The 19,378-nt window shown below is 47.1% G+C and overlaps 2 protein-coding genes across 2 annotated transcripts; one reads left to right on the top strand and one right to left on the bottom strand.

Moving 5' to 3' along the window:
* Window positions 1-5,110: 5,110 nt before the first annotated feature.
* Window positions 5,111-6,963, top strand: LAJ45_09965 (uncharacterized protein; the record flags this gene model as incomplete). The annotated part of the gene is made up of 4 exons (XM_046119496.1): window positions 5,111-5,114; window positions 5,187-5,198; window positions 5,251-5,795; window positions 5,875-6,963. 4 exons carry the CDS (start codon window positions 5,111-5,113, stop codon window positions 6,961-6,963), a joined length of 1,650 nt encoding a protein of 549 aa, XP_045967347.1.
* Window positions 6,964-9,578: 2,615 nt separating this feature from the next.
* Window positions 9,579-19,306, bottom strand: LAJ45_09964 (uncharacterized protein; the record flags this gene model as incomplete). The annotated part of the gene is made up of 7 exons (XM_046119495.1): window positions 9,579-11,038; window positions 11,088-15,218; window positions 15,276-15,579; window positions 15,633-15,707; window positions 15,767-18,852; window positions 18,905-19,180; window positions 19,300-19,306. 7 exons carry the CDS (start codon window positions 19,304-19,306, stop codon window positions 9,579-9,581), a joined length of 9,339 nt encoding a protein of 3,112 aa, XP_045967346.1.
* Window positions 19,307-19,378: the final 72 nt, after the last annotated feature.

The following is a 19,378-nucleotide window of genomic DNA, read 5'->3' as shown; positions in this document are numbered from 1 at the left end:
CAACTGCCTTCTAAAGTGTGTGGTTAATCGATTGATAGATCACGATCAATGGATATTAGTCGTCAATCACAAAGTAGGTACACGTTCGTTGTTGCTTAACCACCTCCAAATTCCTCTACGTGATCACTGGGACGAATCATTCCACTCATCCTCCGTTAGTGGGTGCAGGAATACGGAGAAGCTTTTAAACGAAGTTTTGATCGAGAAGTAGGTCCTACTTGCTTATTGGAAGCCTCCATTTCCATGGAGTTAACGTTGTTTTCTGGGCCTGAAAAATGGGTCGCCAAATACAACGCATTTACTAGAACGGAGTCCACCAGGACGATGTTTCCACCAAAACCAAAACGGTGTTTCTACAAAAACGGTGTTTCCAACCGAATGGAGTTTCAAGGCACCATAAATTCATTTTGAACGGCTCCCAAACAGGCACTTAATGTTGTTTTCTACTTAGCGCAGCTCCCAAACGGGCCACAAAATCTTCAAATTCATCCGAAAAAGTAGGAGGGAATGATAATTCTTACTTATTTCGAGAAAGAATCCTAGTAAACACTTTAAACTTAAATAATTCTCATCCAAATAATCCAAAGGTCCCATGCCTCTTCGTGGACTGAGATTTAGACACTCCGTAACCCAACCCAGCGCGACCCATATCAACACATGACAGCTTATCAGCTAGATAAGCCAAACCACCACAGAAAAAAAAACTTAGCCAGTATCTAATCCGGCCAGGCCAAGTAATCTCTGTCGGCGAAAACCACAAAAGTCAATCTTGGCGTTTTTTCGCCCGTTTCTTTATAAACCACAGTTCGCCCCTTCATTCCAGCTTTTTCCTCAAGCTACTCGACTGCACCCGCACTCCACCCCCTGTCTAAAGCCAGCGGGGTGGGTGCAAACCTCACTGTCCCTTTTGTAGGGGGGCAGCGTGGATTAGCCTCCTCTGGCACCCGCTGGGCATAACGCCCCAGGGTCCAGAGGGGGCTTTTTTGCGTTAGGTCGTTTTCACGGCCTGCTTGTTCTTTCTTCCCCTTTGCCATTAATTCTCCTGCCTCGTAGATAGCTTTCTATCCTTCCTTTTTTGTTTTCTGGCCTCTTCTGGTCTCTGGGCGTTTGCCTGGGGACCAGAAGGGGCCTTTTTTGCGTTAGGTGATATTCTGTAGTTTTCGTAATTCCTCCCTTCTCGATTTCAGGCCTCTCCTGGTCCTTAGGCTTCTGCCTGAGGGTTAGGAGGGCCTTTTTTGCGTTAGGTTTACATATCTCGATCTCCTCTGCTCCACCATATTTGCGTTTAAATTAATTCAAGCCTCTCCTGGTTCTCGAGCTTCCCCACTGGTAGCTTGGACTAGGAGGGGCCTAATTTGCGTTAGGTCGACCCTCTCTCTCCTCTACTCCCTCCAGACCTCTCGGTCCTCCAGCCTCCGCCCAAGGCTCAAGAGGGGCTAGGGTTAATCAGTGCAGCCCTCCTCCTCTGTCGGCGAAAAAACGAAAATCAGTCTTGGCGTTTTTTGCCCGTTTCTTTATAAACCACAGTTTGCCCCCTTCATTCCAACTTTTTCTCCCAAGCTACTCGACTGCACCCGCACTCCACCCCCTGTCTAAAGCCAGCGGGGTGGGTGCAAACCTCACTGCCCCTTTTGTAGGGGGGCAGCGTGGATTAGCCTCCTCTGGCACCCGCTGGGCATAACGCCCCAGGGTCCAGAGGGGGCTTTTTTGCGTTAGGTCGTTTTCACGGCCTGCTTGTTCTTTCTTCGGCTTCGCCATTAACTCTCCTGCCTTGTAGATAGATATGTAGCTTCCTCCCGTTCCTTTTTTTGTTTTCAGGCCGCTCCTGGTCTTTGGGCTTCGGCCTGGAGATCAGGAGGGGCCTTTTTTACGTTAGGTCTAAGTGTTTTGATTGCCTCTCCTCCACAATATTTGCGTTCAAATCAGTATATTCAGGCCTCTCCTCGTTCTCGAGCTTCTCCAGCTCGGACCAGGGAGGGCCTTTTTTGCGTTATATTTGCATGTATCGATATATCTCCTCTCCACCATGACGTTTAATTCAGGCCTCTCCTGGTTCTCGAACTTCCCCAGCTCGAACCAGGAGGGACCTAATTTGCGTTACGTTTGCCACACCTCTCCTCCACTCCCTCCAAGGCCCTGTCGGCCCTTCCACTTCCGTCCAAGGCTCAAGGGAGACCCAATTCGCATTAGGTTGTTAGGGCTCACCAGCGCAGCCCTCTCTCAGTCGGCGAAAGACACAAAAATCTAGTCTTGGCGTTTTTTCGCCCCGTTTCTTTATAAACCACGGTTTCCCCCCACTCCAACTTTTTCTCCCAGGCTACACAACTGCAACCGCACCCATCCCCTGTCTAAAGCCAGCGGGGTGGGTGCAAACCTCACTGTCCCTTTTGTAGGGGGGCAGCGTGGATTAGCCTCCTCTGGCACCCGCTGGGCATAACGCCCCAGGGTCCAGAGGGGGCTTTTTTGCGTTAGGTCGTTTTCACGGTCTGCTTCCCCCTTTGGCGTCGATTCGCACTCCTCCTTTTTCTTTCTTCCCTTTCCTTTTTGTTTTGGGCCTCTTCTGGTCTCTGGGCTTCGGCCTGGAGGCTAGGAGGGGCCTGAGTTGCGTTAGGTCTGCCCTTAATTCTTCTCCCTCCTCTGCCCCCTTGCCGTTTTTGTCTCTTCGTCCCTGACCTCTTCTGGTCTCTGGGCTGCTGCTCGGGGGCTAGGAGAGGCCTTTTTTGCGTTAAGTCTGTAGTGCCCTTCTCTCCCTCTCCTACCCCTTGTTCTTGTCTCCTTGCCTCTTGTGCTCCCTCCTCGCGGAGGGAGCACGGGTCTCACTCGATTTCTGGGCGCCGTTCGAGGAATTGGGTGAGATCTTCTCATGTGTCCCCGTTCGGCCTACGTTACAGGTCTTTCTGCCTGAGAAGTTGGTAATGCTTTGCGACTCCACCCCCGCCCCTCCCCGTTTTCCCCTCTCCGCGCGAGGGAGCGGGAGAGGACGCATCTGCTTGTTTCTGGAAGGGAGCGTAGGTGTCTGCCTTAAGTGAGCTTACCCCCTGGGCTGAGATATAGTGGTTCTTATGTATACTGAGCTTATATATATAACTTAATAGGCATGGCCTATAGTACATGTAGGGCGCAAAATGTCCGGAAAGTCATATATAGTCTTTTCATTAGATATAAGACGTCGATTCTTGAAGTTTTTTCTTGTCTCGAACCATGTCCGGAAACCCCGCTGCACGGGTGGTCTAAAGCTCTCTTGACGAACGTTATGCCAACAGGAGCATCATCTCTGCGGAGGAACTCCAGGCTGAGGTTCGATGTATTCTCGAATCATGCCATCCTGCCAAGTCTCGAGGTGGTCGAGTGATAGCCCATGAGGGAGTCTATACCTAAATAGGCTCGTGCAATTTCTCAATTAGCTCCATAATCGAATCACCGCGTTTAGTCTTCACCGCTCTAGATACACGCACATACATGTAAGATATTGTATCGTATTGCGAGTTTCGAGGAAGGGTATACCACAAACTCTTCTCTTCTCGCCTTATCATAGAAGCAGTACCACAGTTGGCTAGTCATAGCACATCACTCGCGCCAAGAATCGGCAGTGCGAGACCGAGCATGGTGATGTTTGAAGAGGAGTGCTGACATCTCTATGTGTCTATCGGACTCGTAGTTATCCGTAGATCTCTTGTATATAGAGCGGGTATGTTAAGGGGGAAGTACATATACCCAGAAGCAGCACGAGCACGACCGGTATCCATATCAGCAGCGATTGATAGCTATGTGTATAACCACTGGACTTTGACGTTTAGAGCCGGTTGGCTGGCAGTTATTGCTTTGTAGGCGATAGAAGTTGAGAATCTTGTAGTAGCGAAGACTTGATAATAGCATGACGCTGATGAGAGAAGCTACCTAAGTAGATTCCCCCCAACCTCTTAATAGAATCATCGTCTCTTCGAGTCACCTCCTGTAATCTCCATAGATCCAGCTAGAGCCGACGCGTATCGCAGGTGAAAAGTGGGGCTCGATTTGTCCACTGGGCCAGGATCGAGTGAAGTACAGGCGTTGCCTCTCCACATTACTTAGCGCACGGAGAACAACCCTGTCTCCTGCTAGAGACACTCAGCAGCGGCCAGGACATGAATGGTATGCCATTTTCTAGAGATCTCGATCAGAGTTCTGGTCCGACAATCGCATGCAGATTGAGCTATCTTAGCTTCTCGCTACTTACATGTATCTTTGTAAAGTTGTAGATGCATGTAGAGTACACGACACACCCCTTATAGTAAGCTGGCCACTTTTCTAATAGCCACGTTGTATGTAATAGCACCTAACATTGGGTTACGGCCAGCAGCAGGCATCACCCTTAAGCCTTGGACATGAATACTGATCATGGCAACCGAGTTTTATATAAGGCTGCCAGAGCACTCGAAGCTTTTGTACACTTCTTTTCCAGTACACTTGGACCGTCGCCTATCAAGTTAAGTAGCTCGTTCCTGGAGATATCGACGGTCCGAATATATACAGCCTATAGGACTGACTGACTGCCTACATGTAGTTGAGTGCAATGATTCTCTGGGGAGATTTACATAAGGAATATAATATCAAGCTGCCTTCCAAATAGCCCCTAGAATTCATCTGGCTTCTCGAACGATCCAGCAACGTATCCAATTAATGAATTAAACAAAAAAAACAAAAAATCCAGCAACGTATCGATACAGGCCTTCTATCAACTTAACCAGACCTTCTCCCTCTGAGCGCCAGGCTCAGAGAATTATCAGTCTACGCCAACCAATACCAATACCCACGCTCTGCAAAGCTCAAATTTACCATCTCAACCTATAGTAGATAAGTCATCATTACCACAGCACCAGGGTTAGGGTTCCACCGCTGCCGAGCTTTTCTAAAAACCCTACCAAATTTTTAATCGATAAGTGAGCAACAACCTCATTCAGGCGCCCCCACCACCCCACCAAGCAGCACTCTACTACATACCAAATCACCACCCATACAATGGGCCAAGGCAGCTCCGCCGAAAGCGATCCCAGCGGCGCCGCCGCCCCAGAAACAACAGTCAAAACCTGTTACTACGAGCTGTTAGGTGTTGCGCGCGACGCCACGCAGGATGAGTATGCGCGGCCCTCCTTCTCCTTCTCCTTCTTACAAAGGCAAAGCTAACGTTGGTGTCTGTGGTGGTATAGTATCAAAAAGGCGTACAAAAAAAGGCCCTCGAGTTCCACCCAGACCGCAACTACAACGACACAGAGCGCGCGACCCGGCTGTTCACGGAGGTGCAGGCGGCATACGAGGTGATCTCTGACCCACAGGAGCGCGCCTGGTACGACTCTCACCGCGACGCCATCCTGCGCAACGACGATGTCGGCGGCGGCGGTGGCGGGGGTGCCGGCGGATCAGGGGGCGTGACGAGCGTGACGACGACGGAGGACGTGATGCGGTGGTTCTCGATGTTTGGGCGCAAGCTGTCGTACGAGCCGTCGCACCCGCAGTCGTTCTTCGTGGTTGTCGGGCAGGCATTTGCGAAGCTGGCCGAGGAGGAGGTGGCGGCGGCGGAGTGGGAAGGGTTGGACCCGGTGAATTATCCAGGGTTTGGCGGCGCGAACAGTGGGTATGCGGATTGGGTAAAGGCGTTTTATGTCGAGTGGGGGAACTTTCGCACGGCCAAGACGTTCAGCTGGTGTGATGTGTACAGGTACTCGGATGCGCCGGATAGGCGCGTAAAGAGGATGATGGAGGCGGAGAATAAGAAGTTGAGGGATGCGGCGATACGGGAGTTTAATGATATCGTAAGGGTATGTTTATGGCGCTCTCTTCGAACCTCCCCAACCCCCCGTATTCTATTGTAGGCTCCATGGCTGACGGGTGAGATAGTCCTTTGTCACCTTCGTGCGAAAACGAGACCCCCGCTACACACCAAACAACCAGACCGAGAAGCAGCGACAAGAAGCCCTCCTCGCCGCCTCCAAAGAGCAGGCCGCCCGCCAGCGCGCCGAGAACGCCGCAAAGCTGCGGAACTACAAGGCCGCCGACTGGACAAACGTCCCAGAGCACGCCTTTGACGAGCTGTACGACTCGGAGTCCGACGACGACAACGCTGCAGACGAAGACGGCGAAGAGCAGGCGGAGGAGGATGAAGAAGAAGAGGAGGGAGAGGAGGAGCTGGAGGAGGAGCCGAGACGGTACGAGTGCATTGTGTGCAAGAAGGTGTTTGCGAAGGAGGGCCCCATGCTGGACCATGAGCGCTCGCAGAAGCATGCGAAGGCCGTGTGGGAGCTGAAGAAGCAGATGCGCAAGGAGAATAAGGAGTTTGACCTTGACCGGGACGTGCGTGGGTGGAAGAAGCCGGAGGAGTTCAAGCCCATTGACGACGACGACGAAGACGGGGAAGAGTACCTCTCTGCAGAAGAAGAAGAAGAAGAAGACGGCCTCCCTGCTGACGAAGAAAAAGCCAAATCCCCAAAAGAAGAAAAAGGGGAACCCAAAAAGCCACTAGAACCCACATCCACACCCACAGCTAACACAAAACCCCCCACTACCACCTCCCCCACCCCCTCCGAAGAAGAGGACTCCGACCTCGACAACGACGACTACGTCTCCACCGCAGCCTTCACCGCGCGCCTCCGCGGCGCCACAACGCCGCCAACATCAGACCTCTCAAACCTCACGCTCACTACAAACTCCGACGACGACGGGTCCTCGAAACCTGCAGCGCAGAAGCTCGGGAAGGCCAAGGCTAAGAAGGCGAAGCGTGCTGCGGCGGCAGCGGAGGAGAAGGGCGGGAAGCCGAATACGTGTGCGGTGTGTAAGCAGAGCTTTCCGTCGAATACGAAGATGTTTAATCATCTCAGGGATAATCCATCGCATGCGGTGCCGGTGGCGGGTGCTGGGGGTGCGGGTGTGGGTGGCGGCGGGAGTGGGGGCGGGAAGAAGGGGAAAGGGAAGGGGAAGGGGAAGAAGTAGTGCAGTGGTGAAATGGGTATGGATGGAGTGGGGGGGAGGCAGGTTTGCAATGGCGTTGGGTTACAGCGTAGCTTGGGTTAGACTTTTTTGTTTTATTTTTGTTTTTGTCTTTAGAATTAAAAGTTGCTGTCTTCCCCTTTTCTTTTTATCGGAGTTGAAAATAGTTGGGTTGTTTAAATTTGTGTAGAGTGTACTTCTTATCCGTATGGTTCAGATAATTGGAGCTCAGCTGAATACATGTATATAGATGCCTTAACTTTTTATGGTGTGTAGGGGCAATAGTATGTAGCGCTTTTCTCGATTGCGACAACATCGGAAGTAAGTAATTTGGGACAGCAGAAGTCATTATTCAACAAAGAGAGTCCTTTTATAAGTTTGTTTTTGGGTATCAAACCAGTTTTTCAGTATTTTTGACGTTGCACCCACCCATGCCCTAGTCATTGCCATAGACTACAGTCGTTTCTGGGTCAACGACGAACCCGGCTCGATGACGAGTGGCTGCTTTTTGGGCTGATAGTCAAAGCAAAAGGGTCGGGGCGCTTTTGTTGGCTTTTGTTGGCTTTGATTGGCCTATTCGCCATCGAACTGGTTTCGTCGTTGACCTAGAGACGACTGTAAGGTCTGCATGCAATCAATGAATTAAACAAAAAAAAAAAAAAAAAAGAAAACCCATGCTTTAGTCTTCTTTTGGGACTAGCCGCATCCGAGTGCGAGTTCATGATTCTGAACGTTCGAACACCCGCGCGAACCTACCTACCTACCTACATGTACCTACCTTACGCCGTGAGTACCTTCTGGGGGGAAACACCAGGCAGAAAGCTTTAGGACCGACCACCAAGCGATTCTCCCTATAATACCAACACTACAGCTCTGGACCAACGTCGCGGAGTCTCAATCGATTTGAATCATGGGCCATCACTCGGCCATAGGTAGTTTACGGTTTTTAAATTTCTACGGCACTTTTACGAACTGAAGGGGCGGGGTGTGGAGAATAGACGAAGGAGGCACAGACATAGTGTACCTAACGTAACTCAGGCCCCTCCTGGACCTTGAGCGGGAGAAGCTCGAGGACCAAGAGAGGCCTGAAAAGAATGGGAAGGGGAGAGTTAACCTAACGCAACTCAGGCCCCTCCTGGTCCCTGGGCAGAAGAAGCCTAGAGACCAAAAGAGGCCTAAGAGAAGGAGGAGGGCAGGGGGAATCTAACGCAACTCAGGCCTCTCCTGATTCCCGGACTGAAGCCCAGAGATCAGACGAGGTCAGAGACAAAGAGAGGGGAGGGGGTGAAGGTGGAGGATGGCAAAGAGGAAGGAAGAGGACATGGAGGAGGGAGGAAAGAGGTAAAAGGGAGCTAGCAAGGAGTAAGGCCTTAAAAACGACCTAACGCAAAAAAGCCCCCTCTGGACCCTGGGGCGTTATGCCCAGCGGGTGCCAGAGGAGGCTAATCCACGCTGCCCCCTACAAAAGGGGCAGTGAGATTTGCACCCACCCCGCTGGCTTTAGACAGGGGGTGGAGTACGGTTGCAGTCGAGTAGCTTGGGAGAAAAAGTTGGAGTGGGGGGAAACCGTAGTTTATAAAGAAACGGGCGAAAAAACGCCAAGACTGGCTTTTTGCGTTTTTCGCCGACGAGGAAATTCTTGGCTGGAGGGACTGGCTAAAACTGTTTCCTGGGCACTACATGTAGGGCAGCGAAAAAAATTTCTACAAAAAATTGTTGCTAGATTTTTTGCCTGTGTAAATTATGAAACTTGGCTATGCGCAAATGAACACTTACAGTTGCGGTTTTTCCTAATCCTAGTTACTTTTTTGGGTATTTTTCATAACGTTTAAAGTTTACCGCATTATTAAAATAAAATGAAAACTATTTTATGTAAAACTCTATCTACAGATGCTTATATATTTACTCAATCAAGAATCCGGATTTTCTGGGTTGGTAATTAATTTAAAAACTTGGAATCGTAATCTATATATGAAGTTGGTCTGGCCTTAGATTTATGTAAACGGCTGTCATTTGGCTATACGCTTTATAATGCTCTGTAAAGCTTACACGGTATGGGAAGGGACCACGCTCACTGATATCTTCTTCCCCCCAGATGGTATTGATCCCAAATTTATATGTATCTAAGAAGACCGAGAGCAGTAAGACTCAGGCAAGCTCTTAGCTTACCACGATCTCACTTTGGTGTCAGCTAGAGGCGGCATCTCTCTTCCACACTGCGATTTTTTTTCCTTAGCCATCTACATATGTATAATTGTTGATCCAACCACTTCTCTTAATTAGCCTTTCGTGGTAGTCTGGGGTGAAGTTTTGTGATGGTATTTCATTTATTAAGAGTATGGTTAGAGAGGAAAAAACTAAAGACATACAAACCGATTTTTCTGGGCCCTTCTAAAAATGACAGGAATTCAACCCTAAACAGAAGGACACGCTGCCTCACCCACACATGCCAAACTACTATACCTTTAATAATAGCCTGCGTAGAATCAACAAACCGTCAGTTAAATAATCCAATCAAATAACTAGCTTCAAGAAGAGAAATTACTTGAATTATCTCGGGGATCGTCAACGCCGTTCACAATTCGCAATCATTATCATCACTCTCGTCGTCCGCCCCCTTACTCCTCCTCCTCCTCGTCGTCTTCCTCCTCGTCTACCTCCTCGTCATCATCTACCTCGTCCTCATCAAATTGGCTCTCGCCCTCCTCTTTACCCCGATCAAGCTTTTCATCCATCCTTTCTCCAACTCTCTGCCTTTCCATTACCATCGCCTCCGCCCCCTGAGCAAGCTCTTCGGTTGGGTGTTCGTACTTTATATCTTTCTCTGTTAGAATCTTTCCGTGTAGAACCTGGCCCATATGTGTGGCTGCAAAGTTCTGCCCCTTTCGTCGGCAATTCATCAATTTCCTCAGGAAAGGGACAGGGCTCTTGGTGAAAAGAGTAGGTTTCATTCCCAGCGCAATACGGGTTTTGTCACTTCCCACGAAACCATCAGTCCCCGGGACACCTCCCTCCACATGAGACACATGATCTTTCAAGCACAAGCCAAGAAAATCACCCAATCGCTCGTAAGTCTCATAATCTTGTAGAAATAGTTGTCCAGAAAAAATGTTGAGCTGATCCACCAAAGCCTTCGGGGCGCTCCACCCAGCGTCTGGAACTGATTCAATTGAAGGTATAGTGCAAAACTTTAAATCTTCAAATGTACGCATATATTTGGTGACCTTTGGTGCATACATGTGAAGCCTCACGGCATCGTGGGAGATTATGATGGGAAGCAGCGCGTTAATCTCGTATGAGCTCATTATCACTAGATATGTGTTTTCAGCGAAGCTTGATACCAGCCAATTTACTGGAGGCAGGAAAGCATTCATATACGAAAATCGCGATCCGTTTGTGGTTGTTGCAAAATCCCTGGTGATTAATAGTCTTTTGCTCCAAGCATCTTCTTGAAATTCCGATCGCGACTCCTGGAAAAGATCGAAGGCCGGGACAACAGCTGTAGATTCTTCAGAAAGCGTACCTGTCTGGACAAATTTTTTGATGTCTGGGTGGATAGTATGACGTCTTGCGGCTACGGGACTAGGCAATTCCCTTTGTTGCTCACGTTCAACTTCAATCTCCAGCTCTCTTTCTTGTTCTTCGTGCACCTCAGATCCCCTTAGAGACGTGATGGAAAACTTCTTACAGTTTTCTTCGATCAAAGAGATTTCGTAATGACACTCTTTCGGAATAGTTCCTGTATGGAATTGTTCTTTGCCCGATTTTAGCGGTCCAAATCGCTCTTCCAGGGATTGTGCGTCTGGTTCCACCATTATGGATTCCATTTGCTTGACATCCCTGTGCAGCTTCCAGGCCACATTCCGGTTTTGATAACTGATCCCTTGTCTTGCCCATGTCTGCACAGTATTCTTGGTACTGATAAAGGTTTCATGCATTGACCACCGCAATACGTCTGAGACGCTAACAGAATCCACTGAGCTTTTTCGTGCGGTTACAAGGATCTTCTGGTGAATCTCTGGGGGCGCGCAAAAGATTACTGACTGGCCTTGACCAAGCTTCCGCATCCTCATACACGCTGCACAATATTTAGTGAGTATTCAACAGCTTTCAATACGATTACTGACCTTGTACAAGTCTGTCTTTTGTCAGATTTGGGCCCAAGGTGACTGCCGCTCTGGTCTCCTTTGGTAGCTTTAGGTCTGTACCTCGTGTGTGTACCTCGTCAAGGTACACAAGACACTCATCCATCTGTTTAGCAAATGCGGAAATCATCAACGGCTCCGGGTGTCCGTCACGAGTAATGACAGTAAGCTCATCTTCTTCATTAAAATAAACGGAAGCCTTGGACTCTGGTACACGACTGAGCCAATCCCTTGCTACTTCAAAGTTTCGCTTTTCCAACACTTGAGCCCCTACATCAAGGAGCACCCGTATCTGCGGATCCTGTTGAACCAATTTATCCAGTAAACTATCAACATCAAGACGTTGTTCATTTTCACCCTTGGCACATAAGTAACTATTTTCCGGTTGCAATAGATAACTGAGTACTTTCGCATTTGTATTCAATTGCCCCTCAGATTCGTGCTGCTTGATCGATAACGGGAGAAGATGTCGGTTATCGTTTGTTCCACTAAAGCCAGTGGTTGGATGCTTTTTTGTTTCTGCAATATCCCAACCTGATGAAGACAATTTATGTGGAAATTCCCTTACTTCTGTAGGGAATACCACCCAAGCTAGGTAAAAGTCAATGGCTGTTTTATTGTGCCGAAAGCGAGGGAATATAATGTTCGTGCACTGTTCTTTATCAACCAAGTTGATACCACTTAATTCTCGGAATATAGTAGGTAAAGTGTTATCCTTCTCTACCCAAATTGCGTACTCCATTCCTGGGTTGTCCGATTTTAGAAGGGTCGCAAAGCAATGTTCTAGCTGCGTTTCCGTCAGGCCAGCGTAATAGTAACTCAGACAGGTCAGAGTAATTGCAACGTCTGGATGGCTGTACTCTGCCCTTTGCGCTGGGCAATCCTTGGCCCGATATGGGACAGCTAACATCGAACGGCTTAAATCCAAACCATACTCTACTCGCCATCGTTTTTTCCCTAACGCATTGCATAGAATCTCACCGGCTATTAGGCCTCTCAATAACAGCAAGGTAAGTCTTGATATGTCGTCCATATCCTTGAATAGAGGCTCGCTTTCAGCCTCCGTAATACCCTGTTTTGTAACAAATTGAATCGCTAATTCGCGGATGTAATCGGGAAATAGTCTAAAGGAAACCGTTTTGAGACGACCAGCGAAGACGTCTTCTGTGATTCGTGACATTAATTCGTCACCGGATTTTGGCTCCAAAATACGAGTTGTCGGAAAACTTCCCGGAAAACTTTGGGGAATGCCCTTTACTTCTACACCTTCCATGGCCTTTGTATGCACCTGTATTCGACCAAAGATCTCCTGCACAATGGTCCAACGATTTGGAGAAAGTTCGACTGAGGTACTAGCCCCGACAGTGTATATGAGCTCATGCTTTGTGTGCAGTATCTCATCGCTTTCGTCAAGAATGTCCCGCGAGTTCCTCTCAAGCCAGCGTTGGCATCGAATCAACGCCGAGGCAACAACTTTTTCTCCTTGAGGCATGAACAGGAGGTCAAGTCCCATAAGTTTAAAGGATAACAGGTGCTCTGGTTGAACCAGAAGAATCCCTCCAACCTCCATGCACTCTTGATACAAATCCTGGATATTTCTGACGGCCTCCTCACCCAATTTTACTTGCCGAGAGAAGGGCATATAGAATATTCGTCTGTTTGCTAGCCCGCTCAATTTTTGTACGAGTAAACGGAACATTTGTCCAGATAATGGTTTCAAAACAACGACCCGAACAAGTTTCTTACCATCCGCTAAGGCTGCAGAAACAATAGGCACAATCACCGAAGATTTTCCTTCACCCATATTCAACTGCAGAGTCTGGTTTTTCCCCGAAGAAGGTGCTATCATTTCTAGCGCAATTTGCGCCTGGACAGGGCGCACTAGGAGGTTGTTATCAATGGATATGAGAAGCCAATCTGAGTAAGCAACTTGACTTCGTCCTTGGCCACCAGGATTTTCTGACTCTCTCGCGAAATCATCACCTCCGCTCTCAGAATAATCGAGAAGACGTTCAGCACGTTGAAACATAGTAACTGCTTCGCCATATTCTATGAGCACTTGCCTCCATCCAGGACTCAAATCTACTGAAGCATTGCTCGCTAACCGTTGAAGCAATGATATGGGCGATATGTTTGGCCAAAGACCTGTCATACCCATCATATTTTGAATTGCTGATACAGGCCCCAATGCTTTCTCGATAATTTGGAATATCGACTGCATACGATTTTCGGACTGCAGTCGATGTTTCAATAATGTTTCCTTTGAAGGTAACCCTGAAAACACTGCGGCACTTTTCTTGTAGAGAGCTTCATAACTGTTTAGCATGTTATTAGCATACTCTTTCTCGAACTGATTGGAATGTGCCGCTTCAAGCTCCAATAATAGCGACTTCAGCTCGTTTTCGCCTTGAGAAATTACAGGTTGCGCATTGATATGGGCTGGGATACCGGTAACATCGGGTGGTATTCTCGAAAATATTCCTTCTAAGGTTACCTTAGAATATGAAGGAGCTCTGATTTTTTTATGCGAATCAAAGGTGTATTGTGAGCGGGTCTCTTTCGGACCCAGGTTCATGTTGGATAGCTCTTTCTGAACCACATCAATATGCTGCAAAAACTCTGTATTTTTGTAGCAACTCTGAAATATCGGTATAATAAGACTCATTACTTTTTTCAGCTTAAAGTGAGTATATACTCCCCTGGAGTTCATCTGTGGGTAGGAGGGCGTATGAACAGGCCATTGAGCTTGCAAAAATGAAAACAAAACCTCTGCCTGAGACTTTAAATTGTTTTCGTAAGTATCTCTTCGGCGCTGTTGTAGTAATGTAGCGCTTTCCCCGTGCTGCTTTGGAAGACGGGCCTCCGGACTAGACTCAAATGGAATCGCATGCGTCTCCGCTAATCGTATATCCAATTGGGGTATTTCCCCATCATGTAAGTTATAGGATAAGTACGGTGGTGGGCTTATACGTGAAAAATTTTCATTTATTGCGAATGCGAGCAGCGTGCCAATGATTGACATATCTTGTTTCCCTGAATACGCCATTGTGCATAATGTAAACATCAACCGATATTTACTCTGCATGGTAGTGACTCGAAGAGTGTTGTATAGATCAACCCAAGAATCGAGGGTTAGGTCCAGAACACTGCGATTATATTGAAGCACTGTAACTCTAGTGGAAGACCCGCAAATCAATTCCCAGCGCTTGAGTAGGCCTTTTAAATTATGGTGTGTTGCTAGATTTGTGGACCATTTTTCGATAGATCTTGCAATATCCCAGATATCATTCTTTAGTTTGCTGTTTTGAGGAATAAAATCCCGTGAAGAGTAGACCGAATCGTTAAGTTCGGTATAATTTGCGCCCCCAAATTCGTCCCTTCGGATTGTAGCGTTGCGAATGGCCGCTCTCCTTAACAGATGGTCGCTAGCGTTGGATAGAAGGTCCTCCAGATCTAACGTTTTATCATCAACTCTGAGCATATGGAAACGGCATGCGTATTTGAAAATTGAGGTAACAAGCAATTCGAAGTCCTCGTGCTGTGTCAGGTACGGAAGACGCTTCCATTTTATCGTCTGCATAACCCTCTTATGTTTTGGATAATAATCGCGAGACGGGGTGAGTGACATTATTAGCGTTAGAAGTTTGATCTCTACATCCCCCAGCTTTTGAAAGGACCAGGTGGTCGCTGATTTGAGATTTGCTAGCGCCTCCTCAGTGCCTGTACGTCGGGTAAGCTCATCTGGTAGACAGTGTGTAGTCAAGGCGTGAAGGTATGTTTTAAAGAGATGGCTAGTTAGGCTGTCATTTCCCACGAGTCGCCCGAGTCTCGTGTCGACCGTGTAGTGAAGATAGGGAACTCTATCCAACCCGTCTATATCTGTCTCTATCTCAACGATAACATGACTTCTTTCTGTTTTATACCTAACATCTCCATAAGGAATTATGACGCTGCGTACCGACTTCTGACGCATGACAAGCCTATTCACAAGGCCAGTGAATGTTCCAATATCTTGATTAAAATCAACAACCATACCCCTGAATTGTCGGCACTCAATCTCTCCTTTCTCGTTTATAAAAAAATCCATTTTTAGTCGAGGTAGATGAATTAAGACTGTACGAGTGTCAAGTGCAAAAGTTATGTCGATATATTTCGGTGGTTCCAACCTACCTAATACTGAGGCGATCATTGAGAATGAAGCTTTCCGAATGTCCATCATACACTCATTCCGCAGCACCATTCTAGAGGCCAATCCCAAGTAGCTTAAGCGCCAATTCGTGGCTGATGATTTCCACGGGTCGGATTTAGGCCTGAACTCGAGAACTCGTGTCTTGATTTCCAGCCAATGAAAGTAGTTTTTGGTAAAGTGTACTGGAAAATCGCCTTGTAATTTTGTATGGGGTACAAGCTCATATTCATTCCCATCAATCTGAGCTTTTATGAGAAGTTCATCCCCTTGCATCCCGAAATGTACCTTTTAAATCCGTCAGAAACCTAGCTACTGTAATCAAAGACGTAGGGATAAACCTGATGTCCGAAGACTTGGTGCCGGGCCTGGAACTGCATCCCTGGGAGATTTGACGGGAAAACGTCAAGAACTTTCTAAAAAGCGAACGCTTATTAGCTTTATCTACAACTTTTACTAAATCCGACTCACTAACCTCCAAAAACAACCGTGTATAGGTGGGGTGTAAAATATAGTCTGTCCCCATTCTGGCAAGCGGCAACCCATCGACAAGTAGCTGACCGCTAAGCAAGTTGTATTGTACTTCCTGTGAAGCATTTCCAGATATTGCAGCAGTGTTTGTTTTTATCCATCTGCTGTTGGACATACTCCAGAGTGACCCTTGTTTATACGCTGACCACATCCTCAAAATACATCTATTGAGACCATCATTGCTTGAAAATATTAACCGTTCAAGATGCTCCTTAAGTATGGCAGATAATCTTCGGTCTCTATCCAGGAGAAAGTGAGTTTGGGGAGAGAGATGATCCATCTTTGGAGGAGTGTTATTGTGAATGATGATAGCGCATTCGACCAAAGTTGCGACATCTGCTCCTGTGCTAAGAACATGCCAAAAATCACAGTGATCAACATCATAGGTCGCTCGGCATATAATAGCCATTTGTAGTGCCCGAATTTTCAGGTCTTCCAGCTCATCTTCCTTTTCGCATTTCTGTATCTGGGTGGTCAACTGACGGGTCCACTTTAAGGTCACAGCACGAGCCTGGCGCAACAAGCAAAATGCACTATTCCTAATATCCAAACTACTCGCTACAGTCAAAAGACGAGTAGTTAACCATATTATTGACTTTGCAGAAACTCCCTCTAACCAATTGGCCTCGATACTGGTAAGCATACTACCAAGTTCTTGGAGGAGATTGTGCCCAAAAGCAGTGTCTTCAAGTATTGTAAAACTCTCCCGGGTTGCACTAGGACTTTCAGTGTTGGGAGGTCCTGTATACCATGCAGCTTGCATGAGGAGAATATTCACAGCCTCATTTCTAAAAGTCAGTGTGCGAGTTCTCAACTCTCTAACGATATTCAACCACTGAAGACGATGTCCAGCCTTTAAGAAGCCAAACGCTATATATTCATGGAAGGAGAGTGCTTTCGGACATTCGTGTTGTCTCGAAATAACCTCGTTGGGAGTGTGCGTCGTGGAATTGATTGCATACTGTAGTTTTTGGTAAGGGCCTTCGGGAAGCTTAAAGGTGCATATATTCTGTATATCACACTTATTAGCACTCACACGGCCATCTACCCAATTTAATCCAACGCTATCCCATAGCCCATATTTCAGAGCATTATTGACACAAACAGAGTTAGAATTGTTTGTTAGGCAAATCTTCGCATAGTGTGATTGTGTAGTTGCCTTCGTCACTGATGAAAAACGGAGTCGTTGCTGGCTTCGGCATTTAAAATATTGTCGTAGACCACAATAAGTGTTGAGATCCGTAAATGGTCGTGCATCGGGGTGTTCCAAAATTAAAGGGGGGCTGAGAATGTCAACCATGACTAGGTAAGTGGCATCTCTCCAAGCACAAAACCCAATAGGGCATTCGAGCTCAAAAACAACCATTGCAAGACAATCTGGGTCGCTTGGTAGAGGCCATTCATGAACTTGGATGCTAAGAGTATTTGCATACTTTTTCCATCTACATTTATAACACTCTGGGTCATGATGGGCCCTTCTTCCCCCATCACTGTGAATATAATCGCATGGCCGCTCTGCCACCCGAGCGACTGCATCGTTGTAAAGTCGTCTTTTCTCTTCGAACTCCTCAATTTTCTTTTCCCTCTCTGCAGTTGCATCCAAGTCTATTTTCTCATGAATCGATTGATGCTTCGGAGAGTTGAGATAGTAGCGCACAGCAAAGGTTTTCGAACCGGCTTTATTAGAAAATATGCATGTCGCATTTCGATCGGCCTTTTCACGGCGCTCTTTTAGGTATATTTCAATCCGATGTAAACGTTCTAACTGATGATACCTAGGGAGCAGAAGATGGTTGAATGGGCGGTTTGCAAATTCTGTGAAAAAATATTCTGACAAGAGTGAGCACGTGTTCACCGCGATCTTGTCAAGGGCAACCCATAGTTCCATCGTAGTTAATATGAGAATTGACATGCTTTCTGGATTAGAAACATATGCCCGTTTCCCATGAAGCGTGTACACCTCGATGCTTAAGCATAGTATACGACAGGCCTCTTCGTTTTGTAGATTCCTCATAACCCAGCTATCGAGGCTCTCCCGAACCCAGCGTTCAAAATCTATAAAAAGAATTTGAAGTTCAGATGCGCTCTTATCTCTGACCGGCAATGGAGGAATATCTTTTGATTTGGGATCAATACGTCTCTCCTCATTCGGTACATATACTTTTGACTTCACAATAGTCGGTATCCTAGAAACTGCTGCTGCAATATATGCCCCGCTTTGAACCAATGATAATTGCATATTGTCATCAGAAGAAAGAGCCTGAGGCGTCCATTTGAAAGGTGTTGAATGAGCTTGATTGACTTGTTTCCACCTGCACCCCAAGACCTGGGTAACTTTACTTAACTGATCAGATACCCTCTTCAATAGAAATGCTGGCAACCCTCCCCTTTTGCCCATCTTGAATGTACGGCGTCCCAATTTTGCATTCATAACGAATAAAGTATCGCTTGGTAGGTTTCGATCTAACGCAATCTCCAAAATTTCCGTCATAAAGAAGACCATAAACGCTTTGTATTGAACGTATCCTGAAATTTCAGTGGGACGGTCAACTGTAGATTGCAAGGCAACTCTGATAGTAAGCCACAAAGGAGACCTTCTCCAAGGGAGTTCCGTATCATCCCATAAGACATCATCTGCAATTCTTTTCTGGATACGGTGGACTTCTGCAGGTTTCCCGACAGCTAGCAATATTTCGTTAAGAAGCTCTGTTATGTACCTTGGATTGGTAGTTTCTCTAGTTTCAATGTGATCTGAGCCACCCTTCCGGGATGTCGACATCGCATCTTCAAGTTCATCGACGTTCATTTTCTCGAGGAAGCACGAAAGCTCTAAACGAAACTCAACGCTCTTAGCCTTTTCAATGCTTACGGCAACGGCGGGACCAGGAAAGGAGCACAGTAGTCTCCCCTGGCACTTCATAACATCTTCAGATTTTGGAGAAGCTTCAAACGCTTCGAAAATGATGTCTTCTTCTGTTTGACGCAAAATGAGTCCCGCATTTTGCGCTTGAATGTGCAGGGCTAAAACATCTATAGAATTTGTTAGGAAACCCTAGAGACATCATGTTTATGGAAGCATCACCCCCTGTGCGCATATTCTCTATAGCCTTATCCAAACCCCGGCTGGACAAGCACCCTCTTGGCTGGATTTCTTCCATCATTGAAAGCATTTTTATGCCTGAATCCCATTGTGATTTTGATGCTGTTAAACCGCCCTGGTATGCTTTTGCAGAATCCTTGATCAGCCCTAGGAGGCTCTGAATCTTTGGTTCAACACCCACATCTGCCTTGCAGGGCAGCTTCGGTGGGAGGAAGACATGATTGATGATGTATCCCAGAGTAGAGTTATCAATTTGTCCTGCGCAATGAAAGTAAGCAGATGTAACGTAGCAACCATTTCTGGGGGGGGGGGGGGGGGGGGGGGGGGCGGGAATGTGTTCATTAAGTCTTGTGATAATCAAGAATTTAAGACCGTACCTGACATGTTTGTTTTGTTGGAGAATACCACAGTAGTACAAATTTAAACTGTGGGGTCGGGCAGTGTAGGGGAAACTTT

This window comes from Morchella importuna (genome assembly GCF_003444635.1).
Source record: "Morchella importuna strain M04M26 chromosome Unknown Morimp01GS040, whole genome shotgun sequence".
NCBI lineage: Eukaryota > Fungi > Ascomycota > Pezizomycetes > Pezizales > Morchellaceae > Morchella > Morchella importuna.
Note: the sequence above shows the minus strand (reverse complement) of the source record. Positions and strands in the feature narration are given on the sequence as shown.